The sequence below is a fragment of the Puma concolor genome, chromosome C1 (genome assembly GCF_028749965.1).
Source record: "Puma concolor isolate L17-30 chromosome C1, mPumCon1.1.hap2, whole genome shotgun sequence".
In the NCBI taxonomy this organism is placed as follows: domain Eukaryota; kingdom Metazoa; phylum Chordata; class Mammalia; order Carnivora; family Felidae; genus Puma; species Puma concolor.
In genome coordinates this window covers 190,006,941-190,031,803 of record NC_141674.1, presented here as the reverse complement: position 1 = coordinate 190,031,803, position 24,863 = coordinate 190,006,941, and the positions used below count along the sequence as shown (strand labels likewise).

The window sequence follows — 24,863 nt, the reverse complement described above, 5'->3', positions numbered from 1 at the left end:
GATAAAGTCAACCAAACAATAACTCACAAACAATAAGGAACAGGTAGATTCATGCTTATAAAGTTTCTAAAGTCCTATCCCTCCCTCCCCAACAAGTTTTAATCTAAACTTATGCTACATGGAGTTGTAACAAATGAGAAGTGTATACCTATCTAGTGATCTTTAAAGATAAGCAAAAAGCAGTTTCTGTTCAAGGATCCAAATTTAAGTCATTATCAGTTGTCTCTATGAGATGCAAGGAAATTAAAACTTTTCATTAACTTGCCAAGGTCAAAATTTTTCAAAAGAGATAAATTTTCATTCTCTTTCAATGAGAGGAAAGAGACCTAAGTACATATGGAAAATGAAATTGTAATTTTTAAAATAAATCGAACAGTTAATGTGGAAGGACAATTTTAAGATACAAGATTACTTACTATAAGTTGTTCTTCCTTTTCCCCAGTCTCTTTAATTATTATTTCAATCTCCTGATTCAATCCTTCCACACTATTTCGGAACCGGGAACCTGTTGATTTGGTGATGGGAATTACTGGAATAAGTGCACTCTTTGGAACAGGAGCCTGAAGAAAAAGTGGTGGAGAAGGGAGAAAAGGGCTTTAATTCACCACCTTTCAATTCTTTAGTTTGAAGCATACTTTTAGTTGACATGAATAACTCTAAAATATATCAAAATTAAGTTTAGAGGCCTCACAAAAAGTTATGAGTAACCAAACATGCTCCTTGATAAACACAAAATATAATTTAAAGCCAAAATCCCAATCAAGGTAGAATTTCAGAAGTTAATTCACACCCATGAGGGACTGTAAAGAGAGGAGGTATAAAGGAAAATACTAAAAGAATGTCTATCTCAGAAATTTTTTTATGACTATAACTGAATTCAGATTTTGATGTTGTTTTTTATTTTTTGAGAGAGAGAAACACAGAGACACAGAGTGTGAATGGGGGAGGGGCAGAGAGACGGAGGCACAGAATCCAAAGCAGGCTCCAGGCTCTGAGCTGTCAGGGCAGAGCCTAACATGGGGCTCAAACTCACAAACTGTGAGATCATGACCTGAGCCGAAGATGCTTAACCGACTGAGCCACCCAGGTGCCCTCAGAGTTCAGATTTTAGACAACGTAAAAGTCCTCTAGTGCCACAATTACCTATACTCGAGGAAAGGAATTTTTATAAGGCAATTTATCAAAAAATATGTACACATTTTGGTTAGAAAAACAAAATCAGTGTCAAAGTCCACATATAATAGCAAGATTGTAGAAATAAGAATAATTTCCCTATGAAATTTATTTATACTTTCACTGTAATTATTTTATTACATTTTGTTAAGAAAATTATATAATTCATATTCTTCTTTTTCCACTGGCACATTATTGCTTTTGAAAAGAAATAACTGATTATATATAATTAAAGGATATTACACGGTTTCCTGACAAGATACTCAAAGTAAAATATGAATAAGAATTGTAAAGGTATCTGCTAAAGTTAACAGCAACAGTGTGCCAGAAGATCATCTTGTATATCGTCTTGCAGTCTAGTAAAGAAATGTGATTAACCCACCCTTCATTTAGAGGGGTTTCTTTGAAAAACCTCTCTTTCAGGGGAAGGTGGGCAAGGAGACAAAGGTAACAGGGCCTCCAATCATCACTAGTTTCCATTCAATGGATATATCCCTGTTCTGTGATATAGAACTCAGTGTTAAAGCTATATTTCTCCTCTTTTATTCCTGCTCACCTTTATAAGTAAGATTTTTTTAGAAATAAGCATAATACAGGGGTGCCTGGGTGGCTCAGTAGGTTAAGCGTCCAACTTCAGCTCAGGTCATGATCTCACGGTGAGTTCGAGCCCTGCGTCGGACTCTGGGCTGATGGCTCAGAGCCTGGAGGCTGCTTCCAATTCTGTGTCTCCCTCTCTCTCTGCCCCTCCCCCGTTCATGCTCTGTCTCTCTCTGTCTCAAAAATAAACGTTAAAAAAAAATTAAAAAAAAAAAAAAAGAAATAAGCATAATACATCAACAATCCTTGGAAAAGGCAAATTTCCATCCTTGGAAAATTTGTGAGAAAAAAGCTAAAGGGAAGTTTCAATCTGGAGTGGACAGAAAGAAAAGATGGAAGTGAAAAGGGAATAGATAATATGAGAAGCTTGAGGGTATGAGGAGAAGATTGGGAAACAGAGGAATTAAAGGGGGGAAATCAGAAGACATTATTAGAAGACAATGATATTTGAAAAAGAATGTGAAAGGACAAGAAATTATTTTAAGAATCAAATACATAATAGGGAAAACACAAAATAAAAATCGTAGCTACTGTTTACTGAGCATCCATCCAGTGTGGGCCAGATACCACATGCCCTCTCACTTTGTTTTCAAGACCATTCTCTGAGGTGGGCTGCAGTGGTTCCCCTGTTACATGTGAGAAAAGTAAGACTCTGGGGCCCAACAGTAAGCAATGAGGAAGTGCTGCCGCTTATCCATCTCCTTATTGCCACTTTTCAAAAGAGAGCCTAGAACAGACATGATGCTTATTCAACAAGGCTTGTACTATGAAGTGAATGTCTGTGTCCCCTTTCAAATTTCATACACTGAAGTTCTAACCCCAAAGTGGCTATTATTTGGAGAAAGGAGCTGTAAGGAAGTAAATTTTGAGGTTACATAAGGATGAGGCCCTGGTCTAATATAAGAAAAGAAATAGTGAGGTGACAAGAAACAGACTCAGACTAAAGCAGTAAAGGGTTAAAAGAAATCTACAGCTCATGAGCATGGAGTTGAGAGCATATTAGAACATTTCTGTCACGCACTCATCCTACCTATACTTGGACTCATCCTGTGTCAGGAAACAATGGCAGAGAACTGGTACAGACTAAGAAAAATCTCAGGAGTTAGTATATATATAACAAACTCAACTCTGAGCTTAATTTTCTCTTCTAAATGTCACAAAACAAACAACAGCTTGCACTGGATGCCATTTTCAGGCTGCTTTCAGACATTCATTTGGTTTGTAACTGTTAAGTTACAGAAATGAAGGAGACTAGAAGAGGAGGATGCTCTGACAAGGTTGTTAGAAAAGGCTGACCTTTCTGGATTTTATAACCATAAATATCTTAAGAACAGAAAGCTTAAAGTTTCTGGCTGTTATGTTGGGAAATGCACATACAGAGAAACCTGCCAGTGTAATAACTGACAGTACTGGTTAATGCTTTTCAAGGTAGCAAAGAAGTCATACTCTACACATCTGGTAAGAAGTTTTTCTCAAATATAATCTAAACAGCAGCAAGTATTTATCAACAGTTTAGTCTAATTAAAGCAAAGGAAAGAAAATAAGGAACAGAAAACTGCCAGTTCCCTAAGGTCAACACAGCATTTTAGGTAAACAAAGCGAAGGTTCAACTATAATTAAATAAACTAGTTATATGATAATCCACTAAAGTTGTCAGGGATTTTCCTCATTAAACACACATTCCTTACATAAGCTATACTCTAAAATATCTAAAAATTAAAAAAATTATTATACTTAAATTTTCATGCTTCAAATTTCAAGGACTCAAGGAATTTTATGTGCATGTGCATGTAATTTATTTTTCCCATATCTATAGAATAGGTTCTGTAACAAAATTTGTTTCTAAATATAAATCAGTCTATGCAAGTGTAAGTGGTTTATCATACTAACTGAGAGGTCATCTTCAGACAGCTCTCAAATATTAAAATTTCTTCACTGTACTAAGGTAAAATCTATCTCTCCTAAGATCTGTCCTTTGGAAATGTCAAAAACAAGGATCTCCTCTATCTTCTCAACTTTTGTTTCTTTTTCTTCAAAGCAGATATTTTTCTATCAATTAAGTGTTTTAAGGAGATGAACCAGCACGTTAAAGTTTTAGTTTTCCATTTTCATTCTTCATATGTCCATGTACATTACCATTTAAAGATCAAATTCTGCCTAAAAACTGAGAGTCTGCCAAGAAAGATGACCTAGAGGTTTGGCCAATACTGAATCTTCTAAGATGAATCTACACTATAACTTAAATACCTGTTTCAAAGTGTGGGGATAAGACTGTGTACAACAGTCAGGAAAGATGGGAAGAATACCCACTGAAGCAGTAGCTGAATAGGGAAAAGAAATACAGAGTTAAATTTTCAAAGGAAAAAAAATAGAAAAAGATCTGTTCAGTAATTCAACAGAGACCTCTGAGAGAAATATGTGCCAGAATGTAACAAATATGAGCCTAATATAACAAAAGAGATGGGAAAACTGATGTTTGGAATGGTAAAAAAAAAAAAAAAAAAAAAAAAAAAAAAAATTAGAATGAATCAGAAAAAAACCCTTTCCTATCTTAAGAGCTTTTGATTTGGAGCCTCCACATGCCCTTGATGCCTCCTGCTCTGTCGACATAAATGTAGTTCTGTCCTCTCATCTGGTATCCATCTCTTAGATCTTTTAAGCTGCAGTTATACTCTCTAATAAAGGACGCAGCGGAAGTACCTACTCTTTTGATTTCTAAGTGGTAAAATCTTTAAAAATTTAAGAATACCAATCATGTCCTAGACTGCCATATCAAGATTCTAGTGCAGAGCAGCAATTTTTATTTTTAAAGTGCAATGCCCTTCATTCCTCAGATGAAAATAGGTTTTTTCCTTTCCTTTTTTTTTTAATGTTTATTTTTGAGAGAGAAGGAAAGAGAGAGCAGGAGAGGAGCAGAGAGAGAGGGGGACAAAGTTTCTAAAGTGGGCTCTGTGCTGACAGTAGAGAGTCTAATACAGGGCTTGAACTCAGAAACTGCAAGATCACAAGGTGAGACGAATTTGGACACTTAACTGACTGAGCCTCCTAGGCACCCCAGTTTTTTCCTTTTCTTCTTCACTATCACTTTGCTCTCAAACCCTCATAGGGTACTACAAAACTATAGTGTTCCCAGCTCATACGAAGAAATAAGAAAATCCTACGGGAGGGCTTTCTTGCTTGAGGCTAAAACAAACAGAAAACACCTGCATGATTTTTTAATTCTCACCTCTAAAGTAGTTTATGTGGCTGTGAAGATGCTGGCATCTCCCATTCTCCTGTTACTAACATCTAATTCTAATCCCCAAACAATTCTGAAATGTGTTGGGTATATTTTCTAATGGGAGTATTTCTTGAAATACTCCTTAAAAATATGACATTATAAGCATCTAAAGGCTTTGTCAATTTTGGAAACCAGAGACATGTGAAAGATTCTAAGAAACTTGCCAGAATTTATTCTTCATAACAAATAATCACCCCCCAAAGAACCACTCAAAAAAGTATGTGTGAATTCTTTTCTAACTATAATAAATCCATTGTAAGCCCAAGGAAAAGACCTTTTGTTAACTAGTGGTTGTAGACTATACTACCATCAGAAGAGCAATACTGTTCCCCTGATTGTTAAGGAATACTAAAGGAATTTCCCTAGAAGTAATCTACATATCATGAAATACAAAGAAAACATTTTAATAACTTGGAAAGTCTATCAAGAGAAAAATCAAAGAGGGACCCCTGGATGATTCAGTTGGTTAAGCATCCAAGTCCTGATTTCGGCTCAGGTCATGATCTCACATGAAGTCCTGAGATCAAGCCCTGTGTTGGACTCCACGCTGAGTGTGCAGCCTGAAGATTCTCTCTCTCTTCCTTTGTACCTCCTCCACTTGTGCCCTCCCCCCCACACCCCCAAAAAAAGAGAAAGTTCAAAGATCACTCCCCTAAAACATTCAGATTTCCTAACCAAATAATGGAAAATCTATCACCAGAAAAGGAAAAATGCAGAAAAAGCTTTAAGCACACACTGGACCCAACTAAATGGCAAATATTTGAGAAATGCTCTATAGAATTGGAAATATTAAAAATGTTCCTGAAGCAGTTGTAATAACATAAATATTTTTCCATGTTAAATAGAAAAAAAGCAATATAAAAAATAAGATATGGTATGATCTCAAAAAGGAACACAAAGGAAAAAAGAAAATTATCTTCAGAATGAGACTCGATGCTTTTTTTCTATTTATTTTAATAACACTTTTATGATATAATTTTTCTTTAACAAATATTTATTTATTTACTTTGAGAGAGAAAGGGAAAGAGAGAGAGGGAGAGAGAGAATCCCAAGCAAGCTCCATGCTGTCAGCAAGGAGCCCAACACAGGGTTCAATCTCACAAATCGTTAGATCATGACCTGAGCCTAAATCAAGAGTCGGATGCTTAACCAACTGAGTTACCCAGGTGTCCCTAAAATATTTTTCTATTTGATATTTTTTCATTTCTAAAATTTCTGTGATAAGCATATAAATACTTTTTTTTAATAATCTGCTTCTGGGAAGCTTTTTTAAAAAAAGGTTTCTTTTGAGAGACAGAGTGCACGTGTATGTGTGGGGGGGAGGGGCAGGGATGGGGAGAGAGAGAATCCCAAGCAGGCTCCAAACTTTCAGCACAGAGCCTGATGCAGGGCTCAACCTCATGACCCTGAGATCATGACTTGGGCCAAATCAAGAGTTGGATGCTTAAGCACCAAGGCACCCCATATACAAATACTTTTAATGATAAAAACTTGGGCCACCTGGCTGGCTCAGTTAGTAGAGTATGTGACTCTTGACCCTGGGGTTGTGAGTTTGAGCCCCATGTTGGGTACAGAGATTGCTTTAAAAAATAATAATGAAAATAAAATATAGCCCAAAATTTAAAAAGATAACATAAAAGCTTTAAAAATAAGTTTGATATTGGGGCGCCTGGGTGGCGCAGTCGGTTAAGCGTCCGACTTCAGCCAGGTCACGATCTCGCGGTCCGTGAGTTCGAGCCCCGCGTCAGGCTCTGGGCTGATGGCTCAGAGCCTGGAGCCTGTTTCCGATTCTGTGTCTTCCTCTCTCTCTGCCCCTCCCCCGTTCATGCTCTGTGTCTCTCGGTCCCAAAAATAAATAAACGTTGAAAAAAAAATTAAAAAAAAAAAAAAATAAGTTTGATATTAAATTGGCAGAAAAGCCTGGTAAAAAACCCAACTGGTTTACTTCTTTTATACTAGATCCTACCTCAAATGACCTAAGATTTACTGAGCAATTATCAAGTGCCAAGAATTGCATTAAGTGTTTTATAATATTCTATCCCATTTAAACCTTAGAACAACACAATAGGTAATATTATAATGCAAAGAACCTGATGAACCTCATACAGTTAACAAGTGGCAGAATCATATCTAACCTAGAGTCTGACCTCAGAGCACCTGTACTTATTTTCTATACTGTTATATGACCTCCTGGTTTACTTTTTGGTTTTTACCATCTAATCTGTTATTTCCAGACAATTAAATTTGTATTTTATATATCTGTATTCAATGTTAGTAGATATTTTTTATAAGAGCTTATTGAAATTCACAATACCTACCACTCACCCAATTAAAGCATACAACTTTTGTTTTAATGATTACTAAACAGAGTTGTACAACCATTATAATAAATTTTAGAAGCACACTAATTAAAAAAAAAACAAAAAAAAAACAGGGGCGCCTGGGTGGCACAGTCGGTTAAGCGTCCGACTTCAGCCAGGTCACGATCTCGCGGTCCATGAGTTCGAGCCCCGCGTCAGGCTCTGGGCTGATGGCTCAGAGCCTGGAGCCTGTTTCCGATTCTGTGTCTCCCTCTCTCTCTGCCCCTCCCCCGTTCATGCTCTGTCTCTCTCTGTCCCAAAAATAAATAAACGTTTGAAAAAAAAAAAAATTAAAAAAAAAAAACAAAAAAAAAACCAAAACCCTCCAGCAATTGGCTGGAGCCAATTGCTCTGCCAGCAATTGGCAACCACCAATCTATAATCTGTCTCTACAGGTCTGCCTATTCTGGACATTTTAGTGGAATCATATAATATGTGTCTTTTTGTATTTGGCTTCTTTCACTTAGCATAATGTTTTCAAGGTTCCTCCATACTGTGGCACATATCAGTACTCCCTTTTCATGAATGAATAATATTCCATCGTATGGATATACTACATGTTATTTATCCATTCATTGGCTGATGAACATCTGGGGTGTTTCCAAATTTTGTGAACCATGTTGCTATGAACATGTATTTGTGTACAAGTTTTTATGTGAACATATGTTTTCAATTCTCTCAGATACATACTGTGGAGAGAAAGCACTGAGTCATATGGTAACCCTAATGTTTAGCCTTTTGAGAAACTGCCAGACTATTTTCCAAAGTGGCTGCACTTTACATTCCTATCAGCAAAAGATAGGCAAGCGTTCTAATGTCTCCACATCCTAACACTTAGCTACCTTTTCTTTTTTAGCCATCCTTATGAGTATAAAGTAGTACCTCATTGGAATTTTTTACTGCATTTCCCTATGGTCGGGAATGATGGTTAGCATCTTGTTCACGTGCATAGTGGCTATTTGTATATCTCCTTTGGAGAACTCTCTATTAAGATCCTTTGCCCATTAAAAAATAATTTTTTTTAATCTTTATTTTTGAGAGAGAGACACACAGTGTGAGCAAGGGAGGAACAGAGAGAGAGAGGGGGAGACACAGAATCTGAAGCAGGTTCCAGGCTCCAAGCTGAGTACAGAGCCTGACATGGGGCTTGAACCCACGAACCACAAGATCATGACCTGAGCTGAAGTCGGATGCTTAACGGACTGAGCCACCCAGGCGCCCTGATCCTTTGCCCATTGGGTTACCTTTTTATTACTGAGCCACAAGAGTTCTTTATATATTCCAGATGCAAGTGCTTTATCAAATAATGTGACTTGTAAGTGCCTTCTATTTTGTTGGTTGTATTTTCACTTTTTTGGTGGTGTCCTTTAAAGCACAAAAGTTTTCAATGTTTATAAAATCCAATTTACCTACTTTTTTTCTTTTGTTGCTTGTGCTTTTGGTGTCGTATCTAACAAACCATTGCCTAATCTAACCCTACATTTATGCCTATATTCTCATCTAAGAACTTTTAGTTTTAACTCTTCCATTTAGGCCTTTGATCCATTTTAAATCACTTTTGTACATGGGTGTGAGGTTAATGGATATATATATATATATATATATATATATATATATATATATATTTATTTTAATGTTTGTTTGAGAGAGAGAGAGGGAGAGAGAGAGAGAGAGACAGAGCACGAACAGGGAAGGGGCGGAGAGAGACCGAGACATAGGCTCCAGGTTCCAAACTGTCAGCATACAGCCTGACTCAGGGCTTGAATTCATGAACTGTGAGATCATGACCTGAGCTGAAGTCAGGCGCTTAACCCACTGAGCCACCGCTCCTTGAAGGATATATTTTTAAAAGTCATGTTTTAAAGGCTAGAATTGGCATTACCCTTTTACTCCTATCTCTCCATTGTTACCATCTCATCAATCATCAGCTAACATAGTTTAAAAAATTCAGACTCTGAAGTCAAATTGCCTGGGGGTTAGAATACTAGCTCTAACCTAGATTCATATGACCTAGGACAAAAAAACCTAAATTCTCTGGGCCTCAATAGTAATAAGCCTTACCTCAAAGATGAGGATTAAGTGCTAGTAATACATACAAAAGCTAAATAAAGTGTTTGCCATATAGTAAGCACTTAATAGACTTCAATTATTAATTATTACTTTCTAAATATCATTCAGGTTTGGCCATTCTCTCCAACTCCATAGCTCCTATCTTATTTTAGACCACTGTCATTTCTTACCTGGATTACAAACCCTATTCTTAAATGGTTTTCCTGCCTCTAATCTTGTCCTCTTCCAAATTCATTCTCTACTCTGAACTCATAATGACCACTCTAAAACCAATCCCCTGTGTTAAAAAAAAATAGTTCTGGGGTGCCTCTAGGACAAAGTCCAAACTTCTTAACAACTGAGACATGAAGACTTTCAGATCTGGCTGCTATTTAACTCTCTAGCCTAACCTCTTACTATTACTCCTACCTGGAGCCACTATTTCTTCCACCTCTAGAAGAATGACTAAATCAGCTTTCAGGTATCCACCTAGATACCACATTCTCTGAGAGGCCTTTATAGATGGCTCCAGAACCAATCCAAGGATAAATACCCCTTCTATAACAGTGTAAAACTCTGCCAAACACTATCAACACATTCATCACACTGTGTAATAACTGTTTACTTATATCTATCTGAGACTAGGTGGGGTGCAAGCCCCAATATTTCATTTATCATTGTATCCCCTAATGAGTACTACAGTATGAGCCATAGGATAGATATTGTGCAGACAGAGCAACGTCTCAAAAGTACACAATCTCTAAGTGGTACTTTTCTCCACTAGAGAGAGAACCTACTAAAACTAAGCCATACCCATAACTTAGTATTTTCATGCTAATAGTATGAAAGTTTCAATTAAACACGAATACCACTGTTGTAGTTATCATGATGCATGTGTTTGATCTCTGGTTGGCTATTAACACTCAGAAAAAAAAAAAAGTCAAGTAGTCAAGATGTTTGGTGTGCCAAGTGTACAAAACTCAAATTACATAAATTTATTTTTCAAGTTACCCTATTTTCTAGTCCTTATCTTCTCTGAAAAGAGAGGTTTTCAAGTTAAACATGAACTTTGTGCAACCTCCAATAATATTAAGCAAATTCAACTTACAAGGGGGGGAAAAAAAAGAAAATTCTGGATAATTTACTACTTTAAAATTTTTTTTTTTTCAACGTTTTTATTTATTTTTTTTTGGGACAGAGAGAGACAGAGCATGAACGGGGGAGGGGCAGAGAGAGAGGGAGACACAGAATCGGAAACAGGCTCCAGGCTCCGAGCCATCAGCCCAGAGCCTGACGCGGGGCTCGAACTCACGGACCGCGAGATCGTGACCTGGCTGAAGTCAGACGCTTAACCGACTGCGCCACCCAGGCGCCCCGATAATTTACTACTTTAATTGCTGATTTTAATGCAACTTTAAAAAAGTCACTTCACAGGCACCTGGTGACTCAGTCAGCTAAGAATCTAACTTTTGATTTTGGTTCAGGTCATGATCTCACAGTTTGTGGGATTGAGTCCTACATCGGGCTCTTCGCTAACAGCATGGAACCTGCTTGGGATTCTCACTCTCCCTCTTCTCCACATGCACTCTCTTTCTCTCTCTCTGTCAAAATAAATAATTTTTTTAAATCACTTCAAAAACTGATAAACTCCTAAAATCTATCACTTAATTCAATAAAGTTCAACCTTAATCCTCATTCTACTTAGGAATAAAAATATGAGTGGAAATAAAAAGTGGCTCTATCTCTTAGAAATACATTACAAATTATTAATGGATAAATTAGAGGGAGTAAAAGGTTGGCAAATTCACCTGTAAAGCTACCTATAAATTCACCTATGAAGCTTCACTTTTGAGAGTGAAGGAGTTTGGTTTTTAATTAGTATTCCAACTTTGACAGTTATCAGTCTATTCAAATTTTTCATTTCTTATTTTGTCAATTTTACATTTTCTCTTTCTCCAGACATAAATCCAGTTTGGTTATGTTTTTAAATGTATTAGTTTATATTCATATTTTATAATTAAAATACCTTATACATGGAAAAGAGCAATTAGAAACTACAACCAAACTATAAATTTATGAAATTAAATTTGACCCATGTATTAACATTTAAGGGCAAAATTAATTTGAAAAAATATATACCTCTATTTATACTTTCTAAATTTTTTTTTAACGTTTATTCATCTTTGAGAGACAGAGACAGAGACAGAGCAAGGGAAAGGGGCAGAGAGAGGGAGACACAGAATCCGAAGCAGGCTCCAGGCTCTGAACTGTCAGCACAGAGCCCAACACAGGGCTCGAACTCACAAACTACAAGATCATGACCTGAGCCGAAGTCGGATGTTCAACCTACTGAGCCACCCAGGCGCCCCTCTACTTATACTTTCTCTTGAAAAAATCCACATATACTTACTTGGCAGTCATCAGAAGCTATCAACCTATAAAAAAGGGTTGGCAAACTTTTTCTTGCTCTTTTGGCCAAGGGACCCAATCCAATTTTAATTCAGTTTAAGAGAAATGTTTCCTGGGTGAGCCACTGAAAGCAGTTCATAGAGTTCTATAAAGGAATCAAAGCAATTAAAGGTTTTCCCCTACTGAAAGACTTTATGAGATGTATCATCGTTATCTTCAATCTTTAGATGAAGAAACTGAAACTCAGAACAGACTGCTTATCCAGGGTCTGGTTCTATAGCCAATGCTTACCTCTCTATTATTTGGCCTCAATATACTGAATTGATAAAGACAAAATTATGGTAAATCAAAATATGTAATTAGCTAGGTCTCCTAAAAGTCAAATCACAGATCACTAAAGGAAAATATCATTTTGTCAACTTAGTATCTTAAATTTTTTATGGAAGCTAATTCAGTATTTAATCACAGTTTCAAATATGCTTTTGGACATTTTTATCCTAATCAGTTACCTATAAAATAACATATCACCAGGAAAACAACAAATCCCTTATTTGGATTGTGTGGTATTTGGGCTCCTACCTGACACTGGTTAATAGCTGCATGGTTGCCATGGAATGGAGACTGTCTTTCTTTATCTCGATGATGTCGACTGCTGTGTTTACTTCTCTGCAATTGTTGGCGTAATTTTGCAATCTGAAAAGGGGAAAATTAAGAGTATCAGAGTTTTCCAAGATACACACAAAATATATCCTTGCTTAGTAAGAACCAGTACAATTCAGCCTTAATAGATCTTTTGACCTTTAAAACCCTATCACAAAATCTGACTACACAAAATTTATATATATACACACATCCACATACCCAAGTGTGCACTTATGTGTATCTCTCTTTTAGAGAGAAACAAAATTACATTCCAACACTGTTCGGAGCCTTCAAGCTTCCCAAATACTAAACCAATGAAGCTTTCAGCATTTAGAATAAATGAATTACATTATAGCTTTCACAAAGAATTTTAATGAAAATTATTCTCATTGTCCTAACAATGAGCCATAGTTTATTTAGATTTAGATTTCTTTAAACGCCTAAGCTTCAACAGCTCCAAAAATCAAACAGTACTTAAAAATCAATTCAAGCCATGAAATGTATTCACAGATACAATCTTTAAATAACAAACACAATCTCAATCAATATACCATATTATTCCCTGACTGAATCTTTCTGTTGTATGTAAAGTGCAAATATCGTTAAGTGTAGGCACAGAAAATGGTAATCAGCATAGGACCATAACCAATTTGGTTTACTGGATTAATCAATTTCAGAAACACTACCATTAAATACAGAAATAATAAACGTGAATTTGTTGTATCACTATAATTTTATAAATCTGACACTTAGATTAACAGGTATGGACTCTCATTTAATAAGAAAAAAGACAAAGAAAAACACATAATCTGTAAGTAATGTGTATATTTCCCCCATTCAAATCTCTATCCAATCAATGTAAGAACTGTTTCGTTATTTCTCAAGTAAACAAAACCAAAAACAAACAAACAAACACCCACACAAAACAAAACAATGCAAACAGACAAATCCTTGTTGCCCACAACTTCAAGGAACTAGCCAGGGAAGAAATCAAACTTCCACACCCACTTCCTTGGGACCATTTTCCTGACCTCTTTAAGTTGATCTGTACTGCCCCATGATGCTGAACGCTTGTGAGACCCTTTCTTCTTTTCAGCATATTCTTCGGCCCATGCACTCTCTGTCTATAATGGGAAAAAGAAGGAAGGGGTATGTTAACCATTTAACGATAATGTACACCACATCTGCAACAAAATGGATGGATCTTCAGGACATTATGCACAATCAAATAAGTCAGGTGAAGAAAGACAAATACTGAATGACCTCACATGTGAAATCTAAACCACACACTCAGAGAAAAAGAGATGAGATTTAGGTTATCAGAGACAGTAGGAGTTGGGGGAGGCACCTGAAGGGGAATTGGATGAAGGTGGTACAAAGGTACAAACTTCCAGCTATAAGATTAAGTACTGTGGAGGTAATATATAACATGATGGCTATAGTTAATACTGCTGTGTGGTATATTTGAAAATTGCTGAAAGAGTAGATCCTTTTAAAAGTTCTCAGCGCAAGGAAAAAAAATTTGAATTATATGAGGTAATGGATATTAACTAAACTTACTTGGTAATCATTTCATAATATAAGAATTTCAAGTCATTATACTGTACAAAAACTTACACAGTATTGTGTATGTCAATTATATCTCAATAAACCTGAAAAATAATTTCATTTCTTAAAAAAGTATATATTTTTCTATTGTACAATGCATTCCCATTATAGAAAAATTAAGTACTAGAAATATTTAAAATAACACAATGACCCAAAATTCCTCTAGCACCAGTTGCTTTAATTATCATATTTTAGTTTATTTCCTTCATTTCTATTATTAACAAAAACTTAATTATTTTTACATAATGGTAAATATAGCATTTATTGAACAAATGCATACTAATAATAGCTAACATTCCTGTGATCTTATATATGTTAGGCACTTTATGAAAGCATAGTGAAAGGTCTTCATAGTATCATCTGATTTAATACATACAAAAGTTCTGCAGACAAGGAAGCTTGGGAAATAGCCTAATGTCTCACAGCTAAGAAGTGGCAAAGCTAAGATATAACCTAAGACTCTGGAGTTCATAATCTTAACCTGTGTTCTATGTCTAGTCTTGCTTTAAATATCTGCAAAATTGGGGCGCCTGGCTGGCTCAGCTGGTTAAGCATCCAACATCCGCTCAGGTCATGATCTCGCGGTTTGTGTTTTCAAGGCTCATGTCAGGCTCTGTGCTCACAGCTCAGAGTCTGGAGCCTGCTTCGGATTCTGAGTCTCTCTCTCTCTGTTCTGCTCCTGCCCCACTCATGCTCTATCTCTCAATAAACTTTAAAAAAATTTTTTAAAACCTTTAAAATAAAAATAAATATCTGCAAACAGGGGCACCTGGGTAGCTCAGTTGGTTAAGCAACGACTCTTGGATTCAGCTCAGGTCATGATTTAGTACCACATTGGGCTCTCTGCCCCTGCCTCTCTGTCCCTCCCCTGCTCACTCTCTTTCAAAATAAATAAATAAATAAACTTAAAAACATTTAAAAATCTGCAAAGTGTAGCCTCAAAAATGTTAAATCCTTAGTGGTTATACAAAATCCAGAATTTAAAAATCAGAAAAAAAAAAAAATACAAGTGAGTTCTCAGTACATAAAAATATGCACAATCTCTTCATCTAAACAGAACAACAACAAGGAATGACTTTGAATGACACACTGGACCAAGCGGACTCAACAGATATATTTGGAACATTTCATCCTAAAGCAGCAGAATATAAATTCTTCTCCAGTGTACATGGAATGTTCTCCAGAATAGATCACATACTGGGACACAAATTAGCCCTCAACAAGTACAAAAAGATCAAGATCATACCGTGCATATTTTCAGACCACAATACTGTAAAATTGAAATCAACCACAAGAAAAAATTTGAAAAGATAACAAATACTTGGAGACTGAAGAACATCCTACTAAAGAATGAATGGGCTAACCAAGAAGCTAAAGAGGAAATAAAAAGGTCATGGAAGCCAGACAAAACGATAATACCACAACCCAAAACATCTGAGACACAGGAAAGGCAGTCATAAGAGGGAAGTATATAGCAATCCAGGCTTTCCTAAAGAAGGAAGAAAGGTCTCAGATACACAATCTAACATTACACCTTAAAGAGCTGGAAAAAAAAACAGCAAATAAAACACAAAACCAGCAGAAGACAGGCTAATAAGGATTAGAGTGGAAATTAATGCTATTGAAACCAAAAAAACAGATCAATGAAACCAGAACCTGGTTCTTTGAAAGAATCAACCAAATTGATAAACATTAGCCAGTTTGATCAAAAATAAAAAGGACCCAAATAAATAAAATCAAGAATGAAAGAGGAGAGATCACAACCAACACAGCAGAAATAAAAACAATAATAAGACAATACTATGAGCAATTATATGCCAATAAAATGGGCAATCTGGAAGAAATAGACAAATTCCAGAAACATTCCTACCAAACTGAAACAGAAAGAAATAGGAAATTTGAACAGACCCATAACCAGTAAAAAAAAAAAAAAAAAAATTGAATTAGTAATCAAAAATCTCCCAAAAAACAAGAATCCAGAGCCAGATGGCTTTCCAGGGGAATTCTACCAACCATTGAAGGAAGAGTTAACACCTACTCTCTTGAAGGTGTTCCGAAAATAGAAATGGAAGGAAAACTTCCAAACTCTTTCTATGAAGCCAGCATTACCTTGATTCCAAACCAGACAGAGACCCCACTAAAAAGGAGAACTACAGACCAATTTCCCTGATGAACATGGATGCAAAAATCCTCAACAACGTATTACCCAACCGGATCCAACAATATATTAAAAAAAATTATTCACCACGACCAAGTGGGATTTTATACCTGGGATGCAAGGCTGCTTCAATATCTGCCAAACAATCAATGTGACTCATCACATCAATAAAAGAAAGGACAAGAACCACATGATCCTCTCAACAGATGCAGAGAAAGCATTTGACAAAATACAGCATCCTTTCTTGATAAAAACCCTCAAGAAAGGAAGGATAGAAGGAGCATACCTCGAGGTCATAAAAGCCATGTATGAACGACCCAATGCTAATATCATCCTCAGTGAGGAAAAACTGAGAGCTTTCCCCCTAAGGTCAGGAACAAGACAGGGATGTCCACTCTTGCCACTGTTATTCAACACTATTGGAAGTCTTAGCCTCTGCAGTCAGACAACACAAAGAAATAAAAGGCATCCACATCGGCCAGGAGGAGGTCAAACTTTCACTCTTCACAGATGACATGACACTCTATATGGAAAACCCAAAATATTCCACCAAAAAACTGCTAAACTGATCCATGAATTCAGCAAAGTGGCAGGATATAAAATCAATGCACAGAAATCGGTTGCATTCCTATACACCAACAATGAAGCAACAGAAAGAGAAATCAAGGAATCGATCCCATTTACAATTGCACCAAAAGCCATAAAATACCTAGGAATAAATCTAACCAAAGAGGTGAAAAATCTATACACTGAAAAGTACAGAAAGCTTATGAAAGAAATTGAAGAAGACACAAAAAAATGGAAAATGATTCCATGCTCCTGGAGAGGAAGAACAAATATTGTTAAAATGTCGATACTACCCAAAGCAATCTACATATTCAATGCAATCCCTATCAAAGTAACACCAGCATTCTTCACAGAGCTAGAAGAAATAATCCTAAAATTTGTATGGAACCAGAAAAGACCCTGAATAGCCAAAGCAATCTTGAAAAAGAAAACCAAAGCAGGAGGCATCACAGTCCCGGACTTCAAGCTATACTACAAAGCTGTAATCATAAAGACAGTATGGTACTGGCACAAGAACAGACACTCAGATCACTGGAACAGAATAGAGAACCCAGAAACGGACCCACAAACATATGGGCAACCAATCTTTGACAAAGCAGGAAAGAATATCCAATGGAATAAAGACAGTCTCTTCAGCAAGTGGTTCTGGGAAAACTGGACAGCAACATGCAGAAAAATGAACCTGGACCACTTTCCTACGCCACGCACAAAAATAAACTCAAAATGGGTGAAAGACCTAAATGTAAGACAGGAAGTCATCAAAATCCTCGAGGAGAAAGCAGGCAAAAACCTCTTTCATCTTGGCCACAGCAACTTCTTAATCAACACATCTCCAGAGGCAAGGGAAACCAAAGCAAAAATGAACTATTGGGACCTCATCAAAATAAAAAGCTTCTACACAGCAAAGGAAACAATCAGCAAAACTAAAAGGCAATGGACAGAATGGGAGAAGATATTTGCAAACAACATATCAGATAAAGGGTGAGTATCCAAAATCTATAAAGAACTTATCAAATTCAACACCTAAAAACCAAAAAATCCACAGAAGAAATAGGCAAAAGACATGAATAGACACTTCTCTAAAGAAGATATCTAGATGGCCAATTGACACAGGAAAACATGCTCAACATCACTCCTCATCAGGGAAATACAAATCAAAACCACAATGAGATACCACCTTACACCTGTCAGAATGGCTAACATTAACAACTCAGGGAACAACAGATGTTGGTGAGGATGCGGAGAAAGAGGATCTCTTTTGCACTGCTGGTGGCAATGCAAACTGGTGCAGCCACTCTGGAAAACAGTATGGAGGTTCCTTAAAAAATTAAAAATAGAACTACCCTACGACCCAGCAACTGCACTACTAGGCATTTATCCAAGGGATACAGGTATGCTGTTTCGAAGGGACACACGCACCCCCATGTTTATAGCAGCACTATCAACAATAGCCAAAGTATGGAAAGAACCCAAATGTCCATCAGTAGATGAACGGATAAAGAAGATGTATGTGTATATATGTGTGTGTGTGTGTGTGTGTGTGTGTATACATATATATGTGTATGTATACACATATATATGTGTATGTGTGTATACATATATGTACATATATATACATATATATGTGTGTGTATATATACACACACGCATATATATATATACACATACATACATACAATAGAGTATTACTCAGCAATCAAAAAGAATGAAATCTTGCTATTGCAACTACGTGGATGGAACTAGAGGGTATTATGCTAAGCAAAATTAGAGAAAGACAAATATCGTATGACTTCACTCATATGAGGACTTAAGAGACAAAACAGATGAACATAAGGGAAGGGAAGCAAAAATAATATAAAAACAGGGAGGGGGGCAATAACATAAGAGACTCTTAAATATGGAGAACAAACAGAGAGATACTGGAGGGGTTTTGGGAGGGGGAATGGGCTAAATGGGTAAGGGGCATTAAGGAATCTACTCCTGAAATCACTGTTGCACTTTATGCTAACTAACTTGGATGTAAATTAAAAAAATAAATTAAAAAATTAAAAAAAAATATGCTCAGTCTCACCCATAATAAGAGAAAAGCAAATTAAAACCACAAACTGGGTGATTTTATTTCATACTCTCCTACATTGCTGGTAGAAGTGTAAATTAGTACAGCCTTTATGGAAGGAGACTCAGCAATTGCTGTCAAAGTTACAAATGCACATACCCTTTATCTCACCCTTCTTTTGGTTATTTATTATGCAGATGTACAAAATGTTTATCTTTGTGCACAAAATGATACAGCATATTATTCCCTGTAGCACTATTTTTACAAGATTAGAACAATGTAAATAGAGGATCTGTTAAATAAATTATGGTATATCTTTACAACAAAATACTTATTCAGCCATTAAAAATGAATAAGGAAGTTCACAATAATCTCTATGAGATATTAAGTGAAAAATTCAAGGCTCATTATAGTATGTATAGCAACTACTTTTATAGAGGACCAGTATAAAGAACATACATATATGTAAAGTATCTCTACAAGAATATACATTGTAACAAAAGAAACATCAGTGGCTTCCTCATGGGAAGAAGATCCTTCCTTCACTGTATTATACTTATGTACTTCTTGATTTTTGTACTATAAGAATGAATGTACAGCCTGTTCAAAACAATACTCTCTATATAAGGTGTGGGGGGTGACTTTTAAAGGGGGAAGTTTTTTTTGAGAAATGTATTTTTATTTATTTTTTAATGTTTAAAATTTTTTACTTAAATTCTAATTAGTTTAACATACAGTGCAATATTGATTTCAGGAACAGAATTCCGTGATTCATCACTTACACACAATACCCAGTGCTTATCATACATAATAAGTGCCCTCCTTAATACCCATCACCCATTTAGCCAATCCTCTACCCACCTCCCTCTAACAAGCCTGTTTCTTCTTTATCATTAAGAGTCTTTTATGGTTTGTTTCCGTCATTCTTTTTTTTTTTTTCTCGTTTTTTTTTTTTTTTGCCCCTTTCCATACATCCGTTTTGTTTCTTAAATCCCACATATGAGTGAAATCATATGGTATTTGTCTTTCCCTGCCTTATTTTGCCTAGTATAATACATTCTAGCTCCATCCACGTCACTGCAAATGGCAAGATTTCATTCTTTTTGATGGCTGAGTAACATTACACTGTATGTGTGCATATATGTGTATATATATGTATATATATAATATGCATCACATCTTTATCCATTCATCAGTCAATGGACATTTGGGCTCTCTTCATAGTTTGACTATTGTTGACAGTATTGCTATAAACATCAAGATGCATGTACCCCTTCAAATATGTATTTTTGTATCCTCTGGATAGATACCTAGTAGTTCAATTGCTGGATCATAGAGTAGTTCTATTTTTAACTTTTTGAGGAAACTCCATACTGTTTTCCAGAGTGGCTGCATTTCTACCAACAAAAAGGTTCCCCTTGCTCCACATCCTTGCCAACACCTGTTGTTTCTTGTGTTAGTGTTAGCCATTCTGACTGGTGTGAAGTGGTATCTCATTGTGGTTTTGATTTGTATTTTGCTGATGATGACTGATGTTGACCATCTTTTCATATGTCTGTTGGCCATCTGGATGTCTTCTTTGGAAAAGTGTCTATTCATGTCTTCTGCCCATTTCCTCACTGGATTATTTGTTTTTTGGGTGTTGAGTTTTATTAGTTCTTTATAGATTTTGGATACTAACCCTTTATCACATATGCCATTTGCAAATATCACTTCCCATTCTGTAGGCTGCATTTTAGTTTTGTTGATTACTTCCTTGCTGTGCAGAAGCTTATTTTTATGAGGTCCCAATAGTTCATTTTTGCTTTCATTTCCCTTGCCTCCGGAGACATGTCTAGTAAGAAGTTGCTATGGCCAAAGAGGTTGCTGCCTGTGTTCTCCTCAAGGATTTTGATGGTTTCCTGTCTCACAATTAGGTCTTTCATCATTGTGAATTTATTTTGGAGTATGTATAAGAAATTGACCCAGTTTCATTCTTCTGCATGTTGCTGTCTAGTTTTCCCAACACCATTTGTTGAAGAGACGGTCTTTTTTCCACCAGGTATTTTTTCCTGCTTTGTTGAAGATTAGTTGATCATATGGTTGTGGGTCCATTTCTAGGTTCTCTATTCTGTTCCACTGATCTATGTGTGTTTTTGTGCCAGTACCATGCTGTCTTAATGACCAGAGCTGTGTAATATAGCTTGAAATCTAGAATTGCGCCACCTCCAGTTTTGTTTTCCTTTTTCAGGACTGCTTTGGCCATTAGGGGACTTTTGTGAAAGTCCTCTGTGAAAAATTCTAGTGGTATTTTGATAGGGACTGCATTAAATGTGTAGATTGCTTTGGGTAGTATAGACATTTTAACAATGTTTGTTCTTCCTATCCCAGATCATGGAGTGCTCTTCCATTTCTTTGTGTCCTCTTTAATTTCTGTCATAAGTGTTCTATAGTTTTCAGAGTACAATTCTTTTACATGTTTGGTTAGATTTATTCCTAGATATCTTATTGTTTTTGGTGCAATTACAAATGGGATTGACTCCTTGATTTCTTTTTCTCCTACTTCATTATTGGTGTACAGAAATGCAACAGATTTCTGTACATAGATTTTATATCCTGCAACTTTGCTGAATTCATGTATTAGTCCTAGAAATTTTTGGTGGAGCCTTTCAGGTTTTCTACATAGAGTCTCATGTGCAGATAGAAGAAGTCTGACTTCTCCCTTTCCTATTTAGATGCCTTTTGTTTCTCTCTGATGTCTGATTGCTGATGCTAAGATTTCCAGTACTATGTTAAATAGTAATGGTGAGAGCAGACATTCTTATCTTATTCCTGACCATAGGGGAAAGCCTCTCAGTTTTTCCCTAATGAGGATGATATTAGCTGTGGGCCTTTCATATAAAGCCTTTATGAGTTGACGTATGATCTTTCTATCCCTACTTAAGGGGGAATCTTTCTATATGGATAGAGTGATGTCCTTAAATAAAAGACAAGGTTGAAGGATATATATACATCACATATATACCGTATTCCTGCCAAAAATGTAGTAAGTTGAATTTCATTGTGAAGAAACAGAGACTTACGTTGAGAATATTCAACAAATATACTGGCTTGCACTCTTAAAAAATATATCTATGTCATGAAAGACCAAGAAAAGCTAAGGAATGGTTTCAGAATAAAGAATACCAAATAAGCATAACATCTAAATGCCAAGTGTGTTTCTTGACTAGATCCTGGCTTACATGAGAAATTACTACAGAGAACAATGAGAAAACTTAAAAAATTTGACTATGTACAACATATTAAATAATAGCATGGTATCAATCAATGTTAAATCTCCTGAATTTGGTAAGTACTTTGGTAATTTTTGTAAGTCCTTGTTCATATATACATGTTGAACTATTTGAAGAATCAGAATGTCTTCAACTTACTAACAATTAGCAAATAGTAACAATAATAACAGCAATTATATACACACAAAAAATAAAAATACATATTAAAATGTTCATATATAAATGTTTATATTTGGTGAATATAAGTGAGGAGTCTACTGGTGTTCAATCTACTATTCTTGCAACTTTTCTATAAATGAGACTTTCAAAATACAACTTTTTTTTTTTAATTAGGGAAGTCTAAATATAATAAGTGTAAGATTTAACTCAAGGAAAAGCAAAACAATATAAAAGCTTCCTATAGACTTGTTAAGAACAAATTAAAATGAGAACAAGAGTATTAAGACAAATAAAAGTAAACATGAAGAGCAACAGCTTTGCTAATTTCAGTTGTAAGATGGTCAAACGAGAAAAATTACTTAGCAAAAATCACTGATTTTACTTAAACTCCTAACTCAAAAGATAATTGTTCTCTTTGTTCCACTAAGAAGTTGTGCCTTTAAGACACTCTAGATATTAATAAAAAGTAAAACTGAGTTTTAATTAAGTACATTTCAATTTTTGTTCAGCCTTGCACTGTATACCACAAAACTATTAAGCATCTACTACTAACATGTCAGACACTGGACTAGGTACTGAGGTTAGAGAGGAAACACAGTTCTTATTTTCAAGAAGTTTTTTCTAGGAGAGAAAGGATAAATATCCAATTATGTTACAATAAATAGCCACATGTGATGATAGAAGTTCCCTCTAAGAAAGGCATCTAAACCAGAACTAGAAGGACAGGGAAGCAGGTAGGCAAGATTTTATGAAATTGGGGGAGGCTTCAGAGTATAAATTATCTAAGCAAATGGTGGGGAAGCATTCCATACAAAATAGAAATCCTGGGAAGCATCAGTGAACAGAGTACACAGGGCACTGCAAGTCCATTATTGAGAGCTGGAGTGTATTTTCTAAATTATTTTTAACAGGTAAAAAAAATATCAATTATACAGTCAAGAAACTGTATTTGTTTTAAAGGATTCCATGATGTAATCCTACTTTGTTACAGCCCAGCCTATTTAAACAACAATGTATAGAGTCACTGGCCTAGAGAAATCTGATCTAACGTGGGAAAAAAAACCCAAAAAACAGGAACACCAGTCAAGTGGTGAAGCATCTGGAAATTAAAAAAAAAAAAAAAAAAAAAAAATTAATGTTTATTTATTTTTTGAGAGAGAGAGAGAGAGAGAGACAGAGAGAGAGACAGAAAGAGACAGAGCACGAGCAGGGAAGGGGCAGAGAGAGAGGGAGACACAGAATCTGAAGCAGGCTCCAGGGTCTAAGTTGTCAGCACAGGTCCTGTCACAGAGCTCAAACTCACAACTGTGAGATCATGACCTGAGCCGAAGTCAGACACTTAACCAATGCCACCCAGGCACCCCATGGAAATTTAGATTACTTCAGAATCCTAGGCTTAACCAAGAAAGTCAAAGCTACTAGAAAGCAACTACAGAGCTTATACAGAGGTTATTATATTAGGTCTTAAAAAAAAAAAAAGATTTTTAACACTTTTCTTCTCTCTTAATATTACAATCCAATTTTAACCAATGGACCAAGGTTTTATACAAAAGAGCAAGTTACTCAAAAAGTATTTTTTTTTAAAAGCTAATCTACCTCTTTAGTACTTTCATTTCTAACACTAGACTTATAAATAGCTACCTTCAGTAATTCTACATTATTGTAGTCTCTAATTTACAAAGTATATAATTTTATTAGGTTTTAATAACAGGCCATCTTATAGTTTCTGAACTTGGACTACAATTTCACGCCAGTGCAAAAATTGAAAAAGAAAACAAGCTCTTAATCAAAATAAACCCCTGAAGAGGGAAAAATAGCCTCTGAAATGTAGGAGTTCTGAGAGAAAATAACATAAGATTTTTAAAAGGAAAAGATGACTGGTTTATGTAATAAAGTAAACCAGACACCAATCACATGAGTCACAAATTCACATATTCACATGTCCCCTGTGAAGAAGCGTAGGTGGTTAGGAAAGTTGGGAAGAGATTACCTTTTGAGTCAAAAGAATGTCAAAGAATCCAGCCATACATACACGCTTCATTTCATTCCCACAAACTGGTATAGTCAGAAAATTCAAAAGGCACCCCTTGCAAATTAGGTGAATTAAATTAAATTAATGGAATTACAACATAGATAATGCTAGAAATACAAATTGGTCTAAGTTTGGAGGGCAAGCTGGTAAATGGTGTTTTTAAAAGAATCATTAAAAGAACATGGGAGGAGGGGGGCCAGGAGGTAGAGGTTGGTGGCAATGTAGTATTTAGTAGTGTACCAAACTCTGAAGCAGAAATGGTAGATGAGTCTTGCAGATGGTCTCATCGACCAGCCCTGCTCCACTGGCAACGGCAAGCTAAGGCACTGCACTAGAGAGACTCTCGGGCAATTTGAGTTCACAGGGAATAAGCAATGTCTTGCCAGAGACACAGAAAAAAAGAAATGATGCCACATTTTTGCTATCTTTGTGTCAAGTAATTAGGATAACAAATAATCATGTACAATAAAATCTTAATCAGGCACTCATTCTCATGACCAA

At 35.9% G+C, this 24,863-nt stretch overlaps 1 protein-coding gene across 1 annotated transcript in view; it reads right to left on the bottom strand.

The window, feature by feature from the left end:
• The window catches only part of FAM117B (family with sequence similarity 117 member B), a 94,830-nt gene that overhangs the window by 13,639 nt on the left and 56,328 nt on the right, over positions 1-24,863 (bottom strand). Inside the window, exons 3-5 of the mRNA XM_086719301.1 lie at positions 13,542-13,634; positions 12,448-12,561; positions 417-560 (exon numbers count right to left, since the gene is read on the bottom strand). Of these exons, the coding sequence (XP_086575427.1) occupies positions 417-560; positions 12,448-12,561; positions 13,542-13,634 (351 nt within the window). The remainder of the gene's footprint in view (positions 1-416; positions 561-12,447; positions 12,562-13,541; positions 13,635-24,863) is intronic.